Consider the following 19,346-nt stretch of genomic DNA (forward strand, 5'->3'; position numbering starts at 1 on the left):
TTTGTAATCTTTTGTGCACAGGTGGAGATGCCTGTTTCCACTAGAATAGATGGCAATATTCTGCTGCTTGCAGGAGTCTTGCAAATGAAAATCAGGCAAAGGAGTTACTGGCTATCCATGGGGTAATTCTCCTCTAGAAGTGTGCAGTCAGTTCCCATTTAGGCTAATTACACTTAAGGAGCCCTTTTCTACAACTAATGAACAATAGGCATAACCTGTTATTACATAACCATAGGCACGCACATTAATACACTGTCGAGTTGCACTACCCTGTTAAAGTGCTTCCTCCACAAAACTCACTGGAGATTTTTAGAGGCATTTGCTGTAATTACAGCTAGCATGGTTTCTAATTCATTTAATTTTCTTTTCTACCTAAACTGAACATATAAGTGTGTTCTAAGAGATTGAATAAATAAATTTTTAATTATAAAATGATGCTGTATCATACATTATTAATAATAACCAACAATGTGTAATACATGTTTATGTATGAATCCATTAGGGAGATGAACTAATATATATCAGTCCTAAAAGAATGTCCTAATTCATCCTGTGTTTGTGAACGGGGGAAATCCATGTTTAAAGCAATTAGGGGTTTATAAAAGCATTGCACTGGCAGCACGTAATGCGTTGAGCACACTTGGCACTTAGGAATTCTGTTGTTGTCTATGGCAAAGGAGGAAACCTTTTTTTTGCCCTTTATTATCATAGAACCAGTATGTTACAAATATACAGACCTCCAGGGTGAAAGCAGCATGATGGCATAGTCCGGCTGGGAAACATTCCTGTTATCTTTTTCTTTTTTTTCCCAAAAAAAAGTCTCCTTGTACTCTGTCCAACCCCTTCCCGGCAGTTTTCAGGATTTTTGTCAATTGTTTTCCTATTAGCGATAGCAGACTTCAGAAATCTCCATGGCAAGTTCCAGGCATTCGCCAGTCTCATGGCAGGACTCAAAGAGGCTGCAATCAATGTCACAGTCACAGTTGCAGTCATTGTTGGAGTGGTCTTCATCGGAGGTCTGGTAGTATCTATTGGATGGACAACAGGTATCTATCAGCCAGTGTTCACAGGTATCAGGCAGCATTATAAGAAAGTCCCAAAACTGGCAGAACAAGCAGGCCAGGATAAGTGTTGCACATTCATCTAAGAAAAAGGAAAAGCAGGGAGACGTGAGAAAAAGGGCATGCTTGATTACCCAATATTGTGCTGCTGTGATCATGCAAAAATGAGATAATTCCTTTAATTTGACACTATGGAGATATGAAAAGATAAAAACAATCAGACTGCTGCAATTATTTCTTTAAAGAATTTCTTTGTTTAAAAAAAAATCAACAAAAGAATTCCCTCCAAAAAACTCTTTCAAGGGTAATTTTTTTGCCTACAAGTAATTTGGTACTGAATCTTTTTTGGGGGAAATCTTTTCCGGGCTGCCTGTTGCTGTGCTCTGATTCAGTCCTTGCTGGAAGTCAATGCACAGACACCCAAAGCTTTTGTGGAGAGTGGAGTAGGTCCTCAGACTCTCCAGGTCTGATTCTTACTGCAGTACTTGGTTGTTCTGGATGGGTGGTGACCTTTGCCCATGAATTAGATGTGGTATCTGGATGAGGACTGAGATGATCTAATGAGAGCTACAAGCAGTACAGGGCAAAAAAAACAATTACAGATTCCTCATCTACTTACAGTTTGGCTTCTATTAAAGGTTTGATTCCATAGAACTGTTTAATGACTGCTAAATGGCCTAGCCAAAGAGAAGAGGTAATGGCAAATACAGAGAACCACATTTACAGAGGGCACTGTGATGGATTTTCAGCCCAAGGCCCTTCTACTTTTACTCCCAAATTTTACCACCTTTTCATTTACAGCCTTGTCAACTTCCAAAATGAGACAAAAAATTGGAAAACAGTATCAGGAAGGATGATGTCTGTCTGTTTTCTATTCACTCCCCTCAAAAAAAAAAAAAAAAACAACTCGATTTGTTACCACCCCAAATTTGAACTATGGCATCTGGGGAAGCTGGTGGAGTGCAGCAGGGCTCCAAGCAGGTGCGAGATTCTGACGGTGTGAATCCTGTTGGATCGCAAAGAACCAAACGTTTCCATTTTTTCCCCCTTCTTGTTTTTGGAAAAGAAAAATGCTTTCAACAACACGAATGTCTTTTCATTGGTTCTTTCAGGAAAGCATATGGTTACATCCGCGTTTCTTGCCCTGGGATGACTAACTGTGAACTCATTCAACTGCACTGGTTCTGTTGTGGCATTTTTTTTATCTCACGTAACATAAAGTTCACTGCCAGGAAGTTTCCAGAATTATGCTCGTTTTTTTCTTTCTTTCTTTCTTTTTTATTTTTTATGAAAGATTTCTCGATGGAAAACAAAATTAAAAATCATTCCAGTGTCTTTATGTATACAAAAAAAGGCAGCTATTGCAGGTAGCAAGAACAAATAGCATGTGATTGAACTCCTTTCTAAGTAGCATATCATCATCAATGCTATCAATTTTAATACTTATTTAAATATGTCAAGATCTATTTAGGTTCAGACAAGCACAACTAACTTCTAAGTCAGTTCTGTTGAATAAGAATGACTAGATTTTGGTGATACTGAGTAAATTCATGCTTACATTTTTTTCTAAGTAAATGAACTGAAATAATTATAAAATTGAAACATTTTATAAGGTGACACTGCTGCATTTAATTGTATGAAATTTACAGTGTAGAAAATGTAATCATTTTATCCAGTAGCCTATGGTGTAATTAAGACTATTTTTCTTAATGTGTTGATGAAATTTCCTTTCTATACCTAGATACAAGAGATCATATTCAAAATCATGTATCAATTAAGGATCTTTCCTTTTAGTTTCTTTTTTTCCTCTCCAGAGATCTGTTTTCTAATATCTTTTCTTATTCTTTTCCTGATGTGCTCACCATATTGGTGCTTCTGTAATCTTCACAGAAAAGGTACCATCCTTAGGGCTCCATCCAGGAGAAGGAACACACAAAAAGCACAAGATTTTAATAACAAAGTAATGTTTCGGCACAGAGTCTGTGATGTGCAGTAAAGATGCTTTTAAATTCCCATCAGAGCACACACCATGAACTGTGATAATGGATGTAACACATTTCGAAAAATCTGCATGTGTGAGGCTTTTTTTTGTCCTGTTTTAAGTGGGGTAATGTATATAAATAATAGATATTAGCAATTAAGCATCCATTCCTATGCATTCATTTATATATTTGAAAATAAATTAGCCACAAACTGCATAAAAGGAGATGCAATCTCCTGTTTTCTCTTCTGTTTTCCCCGCTGTTTGCAAAAAGACGTTATTGCATTTATCTCAGTGAGAACAATGACCTCAGCTCTCATTCTCTACATAAGTGGATTAATTACCACAAAAGAAGAACTTATAATAATTTAGCCAGCCTGCCTCATCTCTAGTTTTTCCTGTTCCTGTCTGGTGGCTGCCAGTTTGCCCTTTGTTCAGCACAAACCTGGACTAGAGCTTGCTCATGCCACCAGGACCAGCACGGTGAGACCTCTGAGCTTTGGATCTGCTCTTCTCTCAGCACATCTCCAATTGCTCTGCTTCCAGAGATCCTCCATGCACCAGTGAGTGGGATTTAGCCTTTTAGATGTGTGAAGTAAGCAGTAACTTGTCAGAGTAAGGAGGGCAGAGTATGCAGTGACAACCGCAAATCTGGTTTCCTTTGGTTCTCTTGGCTTCCATCCAGTATGTAACATTATTAATTGAGCGTGGCTTTTTTTTTTTTCTTTTAATTATTTTTTTTCTTGATTCCTTTTGCTTTTTAAGGATTATGAAATCATATGTGCATACCTGTGTGCCAGTAATGATGGAGGGGCCTGATCTGATAGTAAACTCAGAAAACAGTGAGTGTCTGGGCTGGAGGATGAGTCCCTTAAACGCAATAAACACTGACTGCCCTTCACTGAAATTAAAAGCGTTCTAACAGAAGTGACAGAGACATCACTTTTGTTACAGGATCGCTGTTACAACAGAGGTGGTAGTTGTTCCATGACAGCACTGCAGTTTATTGTGTTGACCTGTATTCAGAAGTTCTTAATTCAGGGATCATTTTTATCACATCCATGATAGATCTCAGAGCTGCTTGATATGAAACACTTATCCATTATTGCATAAGACACACATTAGAAACTTTACAAATGATTCACATAAGTGTTTTTTTCACATCTATGCTAATAACCAGGAATAACTTCTTAAGTGCTGGTTATTCACTAAAATCAGGGCTGTCATGCTATTTACATTACCAGGAGTCATAGCCCATGGTCTGTTACGGGCAAAACCATTTCTCTTCTTTCTTGGTTCCTTTAACAATAACAAAATCACAGATATTCTGCTCCTTAACCCATGCTCTTGTACAATTAGAAAGACCAGCTCCTTTATCTCACAAGGTGACACAGCTCTGGTCAATAGCCCAAGATCAGGCTATGCTTTAGCAGTGTGTATGTTTACATGTAGGGGAGCACAGCAGCTCTGTAGGCTGTAAGTTTCTCTTCTATGACTTTAATATCATTGAAAATTTAAGATTCTCTTCTACAGATTCTCATCACTCAAATGAGAAAATGGCAATAGAGCTACTTATTACTGCTTTTGGCTATGTTCTTGAACTTCCCATTAAGCATGTAAGCATTTATTTCAAGTTAGATATGCATTGTGCTCTGAAGTGCTTGTTATTTAGAAATGCAATTTGTTTTACCAAACATACCATCACTGTCTCTCTGATGAACTGACGCATCATCTTCAATGTAGGTGAATTCTCTGCATTTCTCCAGGGAAGCAATGGATGATCTGCTTGCTTCTGACAATTTCTTCTCATTTTTGGTTTCTTTTGATGAAGTGTCTGCCATGCTAAATTCTGCGACAGAACTCATAACAATACCTTTCACGGTCTTTTCATCTGTATGCTTTTTATTTGTAAGCTGGTTTTCTGGTGGGATTAGGAAAAAAAAAGGAAAAAGAAAGACTTGTTTGTGGTACTAAGGCATAGATCTGAGGGAATAACATATGCAGAATTTCCAAGCCTATAGGTGTTTACTTCTAAGGGCTAACCCTGCTTGATGATTTCTGTCTCTTTACATATGTGAAGTTTATTCATCAAGCAAGCAATTGTAAACTTGCACTCAAGGGTTTCCTCTTAAACCAGAGGATTTATAGGCTAAGTAATAACTCCCACTGGGTGGGATCAGGCGAGAAGAGAGAACAGAACTGTAACCTCAGCTGAAATCTATTTGGAGTACTTCCTAACTTCAATTTGTGATATGTGAGAATGCAAAACAATAATTTGGTTTTTCAACAGCAGCTCTTGTTTCTCTAAATTTACAGCCAACAGTGTGTGTAGGTAGTACCCAGATGGAGCTGTGCCAGCTGACCATGGTTCAATGACTTGTTGCAAAGAAAATCAGATTATCTTTGTTTCAAATTTTGTTATAACTTCATGTACTACTTCATCAGCTACTACACATGCTTGTATTGTTGGCCCAAAATTCAGCTAGAAGATGGGATACTTCACATGCTGTCATTGTTCCAGAGAGTCATCTCAGAAACCAGAGACAGAGCTTACTTCTAAGTCCCTATTAGGGGAGAAGAGTTCTGAGCTCAGTGTATCCTTGAGGAACTACTTAGGAGCAGACAAACATGGGTTGATGTACAGTTACAATTCTTTTCCAAAGTGATCAAGAGTCCAAGAAACACAGTCATTTGCTCTACTGCTGGGATGATAAAACCTCATTAGATCTTATCTTCTACTGATTAACTCCTGCACCTCACATCAAGCACAGCCTCACTTTTTATCTTGCTTGAATCTTGTGATATGTTGATCTCAAGCTATGTACAGAAAATCAGTCTTTACAAACACCTCTGTTTTGCAAATGTTACTTTCAAAGGGGTCCATAAATACTCTAAATCAGTTAGTCTGCTTTCTGCTGCAAGGAGCCAGAGGAGAGATCTTGCTTATCTCTTGTTTTTCAGGTACCTTTGATGCCTGCTGTATATTAAATAAAAGCCAAGAAAAGATTGATAAAGAGTGAAACCTTGCAGTTGAGCTTCTACAATTATACTTGTGGCAGAAAAAAGGAAATTTGGGCAGGATGAGTAGACTGCAAGAAGAGCGGATAAAAAAACTGTGACCATTGGGCTTGAGCTAGGAGAAGTGAAGGTTTGAGGTATAACTGTCTCTCATGGAACTCAGCAAAGTGGTGAGGTGTGCCTGATGTAAGAGGAGAGGCAGAAGGAGCTGGATTTGATCCTGGAGAAGAAAAGGTGAAGATCTTCCTAGAAGTTGTTTTCTACTACAGGGTGATGGAGAATATAGACCCCAAGTCCTCTCTGTTTTGTCCACTTACTTATGGAATGAGTGAAAATTTCATATACGATTTTACCCATAGTCAGATTTTATTCTGCTGTCAACTTCATGCAGTGGTGTTTCCAAGAGTGAGAAAGCTGGGCAGAGCTTATCAGAGTGATAGCCATGGAAGAGGATAAGAGGAAATGCTAAGATAGTGTATTCATTTTTGTTTTAAATCACGGTTATAAAATGTTTGTTGGCAGGTATTTTTTTTTCTAGATTGTGAACTTGCAGTAAAGACAAGGTCTGCTGTAAAGGAACTGTGGGTTTCCCTGTCCCAGAGAGTCTATAGGTTGGCCTTAGGCAAGGAGTGACTGGTAGGATAGGGAGAAATGGAAGGAAGGAGGCAGTAAGGCAGTAGTGGCATGGAGAGGGGACTTGGAAACCTACAGCTGTCAGGTTTTGTGAGCATTAGGATGACAGAAAGCCACAGGTGAGACTTGAGAAGGGCAGAAGAGGCAGCAGCTCCTCAGGGTGTGATGCAGCAGCACAAAGCCTGTAGGTTGCACACTTGATTGAAGGAAACGAGAGTTCTGGACAAATATGTCTGTGGTTTTTTGACTGTAATAATTTGTTGATAGCTTTTTTTCCAGAGCAGTAAGTATAGTTTTTTTCCTCTCCTACTTCTTGATTAACCTCTTGAATCCAAAATGTGAAAATTCATGCAATTTGGGTGTACTTGTATGTACAGTAACTACTATTTTCCAGTGTTTATAAATCAATGACATATCACAATTTCCCCTGTGCTTTCTTCCAATAATATTCCATCTTCTAGAAAGGCGATGTTAATGGAAGTAGCAGAGATCTGGAGGAAGCAATGTCCTCCTGGTCATGCATTGCTATTATTGGATAATAATTGATCTGTGGGTCCAAAAAGCACATGCCCCACCTGGTATTCAGGTGCCAGTCTTACAAATGGATCTTATTCGTCCAGGCTGAGAGCTGAACATGGGCTGAGCAGTTGAATACGTGCGGGTCAGATTGAAAGGTCTATGCAAGAATGACATTTTGTATCATTTCCCCCTTTCAAAATTGGCCCTAATGTCTAAGCTGGATATATTTTAAATTGCAATATATCTGTTCAGTTCCCCTATTTTGCCACAACACAATGGCCCACGGAATGCATTTGAGCATTCAACAAACGAGACTGAAAAAAATCAGACGGAAGTAATCAGTAAATGCCAGACTAACATTTTCTGTATCCACCGACTTCTACTATTCATGCTTCAAGTTAATTTTTATTCTTGAAGTGCTGTTGAAGAGAAATCAAAACCAGAAATAGAAAGGCATAGACATAACCTGAATTTTTCAATGCAGCACCATCAAACAAAAGGGTAACAAAAGCTGTCATTCAAGGACTCTTCTGTTTGCTAAAGCACACTATATCTTTGAAAATACAGTACATGTTAGTGTCAGACTCTTAGTTTGAAAAGCTCCCTTCAAGTAATGTTATACTTGTCTTGTACAGCTAGATCAAGTCTTCATGCAATCACCGTAACAAGCAAGTTGCTATGACAAGCGAGATCCGTGCTTCCAGAAAACAGTGCGATAGAGGCTAAAGCAGTGTACAATTATAGGTCTCCATTTCATTTTTATGCAATTACCTTCAGTTCAGCTGTGGGTCCTTCTACATTATGTCTTTTATCAATTTAATGTTTGCACAAAGTGTTTAAAGAAATAAAGATTATGCTAGACCAGCATAAAAAAGTGGTTAGCTTTTTTTCTTTTTCCTTTTTTTATAGTTTGTCTCTGCACGGTGCAGTAATAGGCTGAGAGATGAGAACAAATAAGCAGAGCCAAACAGGATTTAAAATATATATATTATGTACAGCTGGTATTATTTATGACTGCTTTTAAATGAGAATGTTAAAAAAAAATTGCAGAGAGATGGAGATGGGCAGGAGGTGAAACTTCGTTACTGTCTTCTAAAAGCCTGTGTCCACAGTTCCACACGTCTGCAGATGCCCATTTTTAACAGGTAGAAATCACTCACTGAACTGGATTAGAAGGGAAAAATAGGTGCATTGTGATAAAAAAGATCTCAAGCTATTTTGTGTTGGTTAGACTGTTAGAGGTAGTTAGGGGCAAATTCCCTTAATGCACCACTTTTAAAGAATATCCCGGAGTAGCCAATTTATTCTTTATCCAGGGAAGCTGGGGCTTGCTTGGACTGTTATAGCAGGGAACTGGGATTGCTTACCCATGTTTGTATTAAAGACAAATAGTAGGAATTTAATGTGAGTATTGAGACGTTTTATTAAGCCGGGTGATTCAGGCCACTGACAACAGCGTCTGAATTCATGAAAGCACAAAGTAAATCACCTGCTTCCCACTGATGCCAGCCACAGATCCCTCTTGTTAATAGCAAGGAGCAGCGGTGCTGTTTGAGACTGGTATTTACAGCAGGTCGTCTGACCCCTATTTCTCTTCATTGGCTCAGGCACAAACCAGGGTCTTCCAGCCCTGGAGAACAGGAGGTAGAATTTCCTAGCGTACTTTAGAAATTAGTTTTTATACAACGGCGTATGAGGGCTTTAAGTCTGCTTTCTTTTGGCGAGGGACTGTGGGACTGAGATGGCTGTGTTCTGCTGGACAGGGCTTGAAGCAATATGGGCAATGCTGCAGAGCCATATAGAGCTCATGTACATCTTACAACCAGGGATAAGTGGGTGCGTGGCTCTGCTCACCGATGGGATTTGTTCCCAATCCACCCTGGCTGCAGCCCCAGTTTTGTGTTCCTGGGGCAAGGAGTCCCAAGGGTTAACAGTGAATTCTGTGGAAAACTCTGGCAGTTTAGGATGTGTAACTTCTTAATTTCACCGTGAGGCATCTTTGTATATCAGTGCACAAGAAACACTGAAGGAATGCCTGGCTGATCTCCCTGCCATTCCCTATCCTGTGCACTGCTGTCACTGCCTGTCTATTCAATATAGCACGTGCTCGTCACTCGAGGAGCTGAGTGCCATGTCCATTCAGTCCTGAGATGGTGCCAGCAGAGCTACATCAGACCTGATGGAGGATAACTTGTAAGTTTAAACACTTGAACTGAACTCAGTCGGTTTGAAAAGACTCACAGAAAAATGAAACCCAAACTCCAGAAAAGAGAGAGAGAAAAGGAAGTAAGAAAATGACCTTTGGTCACCTGTCTAAAGGACACCATTTCAGCATTTTTTCTTTAAATAATTATTTGCAGCAATATAAGGGGAGGCCAGATGTGCAGCTGCTTGGTGTGATGTGACACATGCATGGGGCTGCCAGCTTACCTGGGTGGTCCTCACTGCTCAGCATCACCTCATGGAGAACTGGGAGAGGCAAGGAGCTGGTGCAGCTGTCTTGGTGGAAAAATAACACAATGTTACAGAGAAATACTGTAAATAGATGTGGCTCAGCACAGAAATTTCTCCAAACACCAGTCATTTAAGGGAGACAAGCATGCTTCCTTCATAGAGATACAGAATGGCTTGGGTTAGAAGAGACTTTAAAGATCATCTCATTCCTTGAGAAAGTTTTATCTGAAGGGTCAGGACAAAGGGATCAACACAGGCACAATAGTTCTTTGATTTGTTACAGAAAGTGTTGGGACTGGAATATTTGCAATGAACTGGAGGCCATCATCCATTCCCAAGTACTCTAGAGCCGTTAGATGAGGTTCCTCAAAGGCCAGTGAAGGAGGAGGAAGGAAGGCACTCTCAAGGCCCAGCCTTCATAGCTTAGCCCTCCTGGTGAACAAGATGCCCGAGGTTCTCATGTGAGTGCTGAGCTCCTCCACCTCTCTTGCACTTGCCTATCCATCCATTTCCCATGCAGTGCTTGGAGTATTCAGTCTCTCTTCCTTCTTCACCCAGAGTCAGAGAGACAAAGTGGGATGGGGGCTTGCCCCTACAACAAGCCCAGGCAGATCCTGACTAGTATCATAGGTGCACTCATGGTCTCATGCTCATTGCATTTTGCTGAGCTCAGGGTTGAGGATACAAGGGATCTAGAGACTTATTTTTATAATAGGGCAACAGGAAATAGTACACAAGGCTATAAATATTTGTATGACATCATGAACTTGTGCAAGTTCTTCTCTCCTGATTTATGATGATGGACTGGTAATTCACAGAAGCTCTGGGTTTACTTTTCTTTTTTTATTTTTATTTTTTGCCGTTGCAGTAACAAAGTTAATGGTGCAATCCCTGGAGGGGGCATTTTATCAATAGTGAATTTTTGACCTCATTGCATACGTTTTAACTTTATGAATTAGTGACCCAGCTGACTGTAAAACCTTCTATAGGCTTATTATAAATCTATCAGAGGACTAGCAAAAAATTTTGGCCCAGATCCTAAACTCTGACAGGCATGTGTTGATGGACTGCATACCAAGCACTTCCACTAATATTTCTCAATAATTATATCATATATTAAAAAAATGAATGAAGCCAATGTTTATATGTAGCTTTAACTGCTTTTGATATAAGAAAGCAACACAATCCCTAATAAATTTTCACCTTCAACATTTCTATTCATTATGATTTTTACCATGATGAATGAAGTTAGAATGGGAAAGGGAGGGTGTTCGTCTTGAAATCTGTTCAGTGAATGACTGAATTCCCTTCCCCAGCTCGTACTGAGGAAGGAGGGAACAGATGGACACAGGAAGAAGAGGGAGGCGAGTGTGGAGGGAAGGAGATGGGTGAGGAACAGATGGAGTTGGGGGAAAACGAAGGGAAGAGTCAGGAAGGATGGTAGGAAAGTTTTACACCTGACCTTGAGCTGAAATGAAGATCTGCATACACCTTGGGACATTTAGAAGTTGCTTTGGGATGCATATTTATGTACCTATGAGGCACTAGCACCTCAAAGTCATGTGGTCCATTCCAAAGGATTCACTGCTCTGTACCCTACATTTTCTTGAGGAGGCAGATACCGCAAGTGGACATCCGTGCTGTGTTCAAGCCCTGCTGGTAATGGCAGAGGGCTGAAATGAGAGCAAACACCATAGTGCCCAAAATGGGATGGGAAGTGATAAGTCAGCCAGGCATCTCAGCCAACACAGAAATTGGAACTTAGAATTTTGAAGAGGTATCCTGCACCCTGTTGGCTGTTAGAATCTGATGGCCAAAATGCTCAAAGTGATTTACAATTTTACTTGCTTAAAAATAGGACATTTGAGATGGCCTGATTTTTAGAATATGCTCAGCATCTGCGCTTTGAGGTGTATTGAATTATATAGCCCAAATCGCTAGTAAGTCTTGGAAATCTTGACTATATTTTTAATTCTATTAAATTGCCTGCATTGGTTCTGGCTCTGCTAGCTGAAAAATGGAAGAGGTGAAAGTTAAATATTGGCCATGTGTGCCATTCCCTTTGAAGAAAATGGGAGCCATGTGCACACACCTAGCAGCAAAGTTTGGCCCCAACTATGATTTCACAGCTGGGCCCTAACTTGAGGAATGCTAAGGCACTAAATGACTCAATTGGGGTAATCTGATCAATGCTGTATTTTTACTCTGAGTTTAAACTGCACACACAGCAAGAGCACAGTTAGTTTTCTTCTCTTTCAAAATCACTTTTCTCTGCAGAATTGATAACACATATATGATGTTTTGCTCTCGTCACACAAATAAGTGAAATGGCAGAGAACATATGTCAAATAAAACGCATAACGTTACATCCTTTTTACTTTCTGGAGGCTGTTTAAGAAAACGGCTTCATTAATTTTGACTGAATAAAAGGTTCCTTTAAGGGATTTCAATAGGTGACATGAAAAACGTTAATATGAACGATCAAGACAATGGAGGTTAAAACTGTTTTGGAAATATGTTTCTTTTATAGATCTCAGCTGCTGGAAGAGTTACAGAATAAATATACGGTAGTGCTGACATTCAGTGCTGTTTCATCTTCGGAAAAGAGTTTTTAATAAAGAAAATTCTTTTCAAGGAATGCTTTCTGCAGCCAGTCTTCAAAAAGAGGTTTTCCCCTCTCCTAGTTTAATAAAATTAAAGTAATTTATGTCACACTGATATGTCGATATGTTTTTCAATAAACTTTTTAACAGAGATTTTTAAAAAATTCTCTTCACTTTAAAAATTATAATTATATGTCTTCCTCCCACTTTGAAAATGGCACAAGGTGCTCATTTGCAGAGCTCTACTGTTCAAATCTTCACTGAGAATAGAAATGTCATGACTCAGTTAACAATGCTTTATTATTCACATTGATCTTTTTTTATAGTGTTCTTTATCTCAAAAACATTGTAAATCAGATATCTTCCTCCCACTCTTTTGTTCATTTGCAAATTTTTATTATTCTAGTTTAAGAAAGCAATGGAGTGTCAAGAGTCAGTGTATATTGTTTATGTTCTTTTTTGCTTTAAAATTACTTTTAACTATAAAAAGTAAGGATGTACAGCCAGGAAAAAAAAAAAAAAAAAAAAAAAGTAGCTGGATTTCAGGATGCTTAAAAAAGAATTGAAAGGATCAGTGTGAATTTTATGTTGTTCACTTACACTTCACAGTCGCAATGGACTTTGAAAAAAGGGGAGACCAAACACTTTATGAAAAGGTTTTCATGCGCTAATTCAAAAGGGCCTATTGCATCAAACATCATCATCTGCATTAGACACCAGACATAATTCATGCACCCAAGGAGCACAATAGCAAAATTCACAACAGCTTTTGTGGCACGTTCCCAGGATGGTTTGCAGGTGCGCACCATGCACTGCCACAGCTCAGCGCCAGGTCCTTGGGGATCTTAGCTGATGCACCCCGGATAAATCACTGGGTTTTCACAGCAACTTCACAGCTTTGGGATTAAGTATGAAACTGCAGCAGAGAAGTAACTTCAGCTGGTCAACAGGTCACAGAAACCAGTGGGCTCAGGTGCAGGACGTGGCCGCGCATCCTTCGGGATAGATGTGCCAGAGCCCCCAGGGTTTATTTCCAGGTTAGATCTTCCACGCTCTGCCTCAGGCCCTGTTTCCTTTCCTACCAAGTTCTTCTTCGCATCTCTATTCGTGTCCTACTTGCTGTGACAGTGTGAAATTTATCCATGACAGTAAGAGAAGCTAGTGCAGAAGGCAGCAGGACGTCATGGTGTTTCATGCTTTGTAGGAGCAGCAATTTCTGACGCTGCTTTTAAGCCTTAGGTTGGACTTTTGGGTCATGTGACAGCTCTATCCCATAAAACAGCCCTGGAAAGTTGTAGTAAAGAGAAACAAAGTCTTTCCACATCCTCTTGTTTTCTTCCTGTTTTATAGATAACTCAGAACTCCTATATTCTCCTTATTTCTCACTTTCAACATGAAGCTGGTGATTCTGATTCATTATCTTATCTGAATTGATCGTGCTATTTCTCAAATGAAAGAAAAAACAAACTTTATTATTGTTATATCCTTTTCTCAGCAGCACTGCTGCATTAATTCAGCCTTCCTTCCTTCCTCTCAGGGTTAATTGCTGTCCCCATTGGTGAGGTTAAGACTGTCTGCCAATATGATCAAGTTTCAAAAACCAAACCCAACCAGAATGGAGAGCCAAGAAGTGGGCAGGGGTTTCTTTAATGTGTTGGCACAATAACTAAAGGTAAATCTTACTGATGGACATGCCTGTGCAATTGCTTACTGTTTAGTTTGAGACATTTATAGATGAACTACTACTGAATTTATTACAAAGGTGTTTCTTTTTCAGTATTTTTTCTCTGTCATTAAATTTGGAAAGGTTTCATATTTGGTAAGCTCTATCTGTTGAGAAGTTGAAATTTTAGAGCAGCTACAGTCAGAATTTGTGAGCTTGTCACACAATGTCTTCCTTTTGCATCCCGTGGTCTTTGGCAGTTACGGTCACAAAGATATCATTGCACAGCATTAATGCCAGAGGAGATCTGAGGCTGTCAGCACTTGAATTTGGTGGGGGAAAACACCGTCAAACCAGCATGATTTCTTAAAGTACACTGAAAAATGCAGCCTACCGCTCACTACTCCTGGATTGAGTAGGAGAGAGCAGTGAAAATCAAGATGTCCCTCCCTGTTTATACAAAAATGTTTGGAACAAAGCAGTGTTCTTAGAAACGATGAATCTTATTGCAGAACAAAGTTGCCTTCATAACTGTGCTCCTAATGTTTCCAAATAGCTGCTTGATCATTTGAGCACATGAAATACTAGGTTCAGCCCCATCACCAGCAAACACTTAAATTCTTCTCACCACAGCACCTTCACTGTGGTCATTTCTGCCTGGCTTTGTAGCATTGGCATGTGTAGTACAAGTACAAAGTCTTCATTGTACATACAGACTTTCAGTGGAGAGCTACAGATTTCCTGAAATCTCCCTAACACCAACTGTCCTGTATCACATGGAACTGCACTCCCAAAGAGCTTTCCTGGTGCCTGATGTGGGCCATGCACAGGGGGCTGGTTGGGCACAGGGCACTGAGCTTGCCAAAGCCCGAGGAGCAGCACCCTTGTAGGGCTGCATAGACACAATGATAGATGAGAAGACCCACTGGAGGAGCTCGTGCCCCTCCTCAACATTTCCTCAAGTCAGAAGTTTCAGGAAGGCTCAGGTGGACCTCCCCTTAAAAGCAAGGAGGTCACAGCCTAGGACCTGGGTGTGAATGAAATGGAAGAGGTGTCATGCTTTAACATTCGGTTTAGGAAAAACTTAACCCCATTAATCCTTAAGAAGAGGGTCTCTGGTTTGTTCTTTTTTCAGTCTATTCTGTATTCAAAGCAAGTACATTTTTTCTGTCACTATACCGCTATTGTTAACAACTATAAATGTATTAAAAACACAGGGGCATTTTAGTATGTGTATTGTGCATAAGAAATATTGTTACATGACAAGCTCCAATTGGCAAGTGAAAAGAGGTTTTATTGAAGGAAATCGCAGTAGCAAACAGTGAACTATGCAGAATAATGGTAATTGTTCCTTTAACATTGGCAGCGCACGTTCACTTAATATGACTGCTCCTCTGTCTCTGCCTCATCCAGACCCAGAGGACCTGTTAGACAAGCAGGCAGCCACCTCTCTCTGGGATCAAGCTGTCAATGCAAACTTGCTTTCTTTCTGTTTCTCAGAGCTAAGCTATACCCCCAGAGCTCCTGAAGCTTTTCCTGAGTGAAAGCTTTAAAAAAGCTCCATTCTAAATTACATCACACGAGCTGTTCTCTTCAGACTGACAGAACAAAAGCATGGGAGGGGGGGGGGGGAACGCCAAATGTACCATCTGAGTGACTTCTGAGTTGCACAGAATGATTTACCTCCTCATGCTTTATCAGAGTAGACTAACATTGGCTTGACCTTGCCCACCAAAGCCCAGAAGTGTCCTTTAACTACCAGAGAAATTTTGCATCCTGTGTGCATGCAATACAAATAGTGGTAGGCTGTTGGCTTGCATCAGCAGGGTCTTAGACACTGCGTTGAGGATTACTTTTATGGGGGCAAGATGCTTATGGAACATTTTTGGATGATGTGGACTTTAATAGAGCCAGTTCACTGTTACTGATAGGCCCAGCCTGGTGTGTTCAACCTCTAATTAGCAACTCCCCAATTAACAGTAAGAGAAAAGACTGTTGAGGGCTGCTTCCAAAATCTGAAAAGTTTGGGTTGGCTCTGTTTGGACTCTACAACCAAAGGTCATCAGCAGAAGAGAGCAGACAGACATTCAAAATCTGCTGTGGCTGTGTAGGAAGGGGTTAAAAATTGACTGATCTTCCCTTGCTCTGAAGGTTTTGAGGTGGTTGTGAAGGGTTACACCCCTTCAATCAGGAAAATGCTGTCAGCTGGGAAGGAAGGCCATGGCTGTTATTGCTTCCTCAGTAGATAAATACAGGTAGGATGAAGGCAGAGTAAGGTTGTGGCTATTTTTCAGGTAAGGTGCACAACAGCAGCTTTTAGGAACTCACTGTTTCTTTGTGTTTTGTCTGAGGTTTAGCAGATTAAAACAAGCAGATTTGGCTTTTGAGCTGGTTCTTTGAGGTTCTCGCTCAGTTTTCAGAAGCAAATTCCTTGTATTCTTGAGTATATAGGCAAGTTAACTGCACAGCAATTCTTTCTTTGTTCTGTTATTTTGGACTAAACCTTGAAATATTTCACTAATTCATAGTAAAACAAAAATATTCCTTCTGTAAAAGATAAACTGAAACATGATGAGTCAATAATTAAGGAAGAAACACTTTGTTCGTATTCCCCATGGAGTTAGAATATCTCATGCTCTCTTCTTTCATGAAAGGGGCCATTTCAGTGTTATATTTATATGGTACCTTGAGGAGAAGGAGCTGAGGATGTGGGGATCTTACTTGAGTCTCCATGGGGCTGGAGGATGGGTTTGTCCAGTTCTGGAAAACAAGAATGGGAAAGGAAGACTTCACTGACCAGGAAAACTCCTCAGCTGATGAGGTGGGGTTGTTACCCCATGTAAACACCGGTGTTTTATAAAGCTGCACTGTTATTGGAGGGAAGTTAGAAGTCAGGCTGCTGGGCTTGGAGGCTTTGTCTCCTGATTGACTTCACAAGAAAGGAAACAAAGTTCTCTAGATGGAGACTGGGAGATAATTCTGCTCTTGAGGGCCCAGCTTTCTCTGGCCTTTCAGATGAGATGTAATGTTTCCCCAGGGGATGCAGTCGGTTTCCATACAGTCAGCACAACACAGCAGAGGAGCAGCAACTCCCTGAGGACCTCAGCTGGTTGGAGCATCCCTGAATCTGAGTGAGTAAAACTTATGATCTTGGCTATGTCTTTTTGTTGGCTGATGTCTGAGTTGTTTTCACCTGATCAGAGAAATGGCTCTGCGTTGCTGTGTAAGGGACCAAGCTAATGCCTGTTAAAGCTGATTGGAAGTGCTTAGCTTCAGGACATGCTATATCAGGTGTTGTATCTGCTTCCTACACCAAATCATGAAAATCTTAATTAGGCAAAAGTCGTCATTAAAATAATTGCAACCGAGGAAAATGCTGGTAATGAACCTGAATGTAGGCCTGATCTCTGTGTGCACTGTCACAATCCTTTTCCTATCAATGGTAAATATATAGATGCTGGACTCAGTTTTTGAAGCAAGAAGAGTAAGTCATTATTTAAACATCTCTTATTCATACCCTCGTATTTTCTGAGCTGAGGCTTTGTGATATGCTGGGGTTCAAATTCAGATCACCTATCTTTATTTTTCTGTTCCAATAAGATGAAGTTTCCCAGGTTTTTAGCTGTGTTAGGGCTTTGCACTGCCTTTTGTCACTGTAGTATCTGAGTATCATAAAATCAATGATGATGACAAAGCAGAAATGTAATGGTGTCTGGAGCAATACACATTTCTCCTCTGCTTGGAGGGAAGGACTGCATACTTGGGTGGCATTGCTGCACTACAGTATGTGGGATTTTGTGCTGTGCAGGTGTCACTCATAAAAATTTCAGATCTTTATTTATTTGGTAGATCTGGAGCTGTATGTGTGAACTAAGAAAAAACCTAACTTGTAAATCCCAGGTAGAGTTTGTAGTAGTGGCAACCAGAAGCTTGCTTGTAAAACAAGGAGAACTTGAGCTGGAAATGATTTTGAGACAACAAGCAGGGTGCCACAGCCCTGTTCCCAGGCTCCTAATGTGAGCATAGCTGGCTTCTCTGCAGGACAGCAATGAAGGTCCTGATGGCATGGGGACGTTTGCTGTGGGTCACTTACACCACCCCACAGGCAAGACCTGGAGTCCCAGGGATGCTCGGTTGCTGAGGAAGTTAACTTACTCATGCTACTACCCTTTGCTCCTCCCTGCACTGATTGGCATTCTGTGTTGCTTTGCTGGTACTACCTGCCTTGGGGATGTATATGGTTAGTTGCTTTTGCTTAGTCCATGGTCCAGAAATTTTACTTAGAAGTCTGTAAATGATGTTACTTGGTTTTCATCTAAGAATTCTGTGTAAACTAAGCTTTGTATCTGAAATTCCTAACATAAATGGGAATTCGTGCCTTTTCCATGCATTGATTTCATGACTCTTCTAGGAAGTGTAATGTGTTTTCATATTTCTGTAACAAATGGTAATAGGAAAGGTGGCATCCCTGCCAAGCTCTACGTGCTTTCAAGTAGCTTGCTTTCATCTCCTCCAGAATATGTGGCAAACCTACTGTGATGTATAGCTTGCATGGAACGGGACCATGGAAATTAAAGCAAGAAATTTAAGATCCCATAGACAGACAAAATCACAACAGTACAAAGTGACAGTTTGAAAAAGTGCTGTACCTTTATTTTCCTGTATCAGCTGCCCACTGGAGACGGTGACTGCTTAAATCCTAAGTGTCCCTCACCAAGTGCTTGAACAAAGCACTGAATTCCTGCATGCCTCAAATCATCTCCTGTAAAGCGGGAACATGTACACTTCTTAATCATATACGATTGTTTTGGCACCGAAGAAGTGGCTGTGAGTTAATATATGCCCTGTAAATGTGTTTGTCGATGTCTTGTGGTTGCCTTGTTCAGCTTCAGAAAGAGTCTTAAACTTTTACGCAGTTAACTTCTATGGCCATTACAGTTTATGGTCACCGTTTAACTACTGCAGGAGGGTCAAATTTTGCAGACTCTAGTTTCTTTCCAGACTGCAGGATCCCTCCTCCTCCAAGTCTGTTTTCTACACTTGCCAGTACTCTGCCTTCTGTTGAAAGACATTCCTCGTACCAAATAAAGCTAAAGATGCTCATTATAACAACCAAGTTGTTTCCTTTTCAACCGGAGTAAATGCTTATGCCATGAGGATCCTGCGTGTGCTTCTGGTTTAGGGCACAGTAAGACAACCATTTGTTAGAAGGCCAGTGCAGTGCAGGTAATTTTGCTTTTAATTAAACCTTTACTGGATAGCTGCTATGAGCATCAATAATCTAATTTTTGCCTGGTTGGTGGTGATGGAAATTCAAGGAATGGGGAATAAAAGGTTATTGCCATGTGTGCTGAATTGTGGTTTGTCAGCAGCAGTTGTCTTGTAGTTAAGTGGTCATCAAAACCTTTCTTGGG

General features: G+C 40.3%; 1 protein-coding gene across 1 annotated transcript; it reads right to left on the bottom strand.

The window, feature by feature from the left end:
- Positions 1 to 883: 883 nt before the first annotated feature.
- Positions 884 to 9,667, bottom strand: MDFIC2 (MyoD family inhibitor domain containing 2). The gene is made up of 3 exons (XM_042880809.1): positions 9,643 to 9,667; positions 4,742 to 4,963; positions 884 to 1,143 (listed from the first exon to the last, which is right to left on the bottom strand). The coding sequence occupies exons 1-3, from the start codon at positions 9,665 to 9,667 to the stop codon at positions 884 to 886; spliced, it is 507 nt and encodes a 168-aa protein (XP_042736743.1).
- Positions 9,668 to 19,346: the final 9,679 nt, after the last annotated feature.

The sequence above is a fragment of the Lagopus leucura genome, unplaced genomic scaffold, assembly GCF_019238085.1.
Source record: "Lagopus leucura isolate 7727_CA_CO unplaced genomic scaffold, USGS_WTPT01 Super-Scaffold_100028, whole genome shotgun sequence".
In the NCBI taxonomy this organism is placed as follows: Eukaryota; Metazoa; Chordata; class Aves; order Galliformes; family Phasianidae; genus Lagopus; species Lagopus leucura.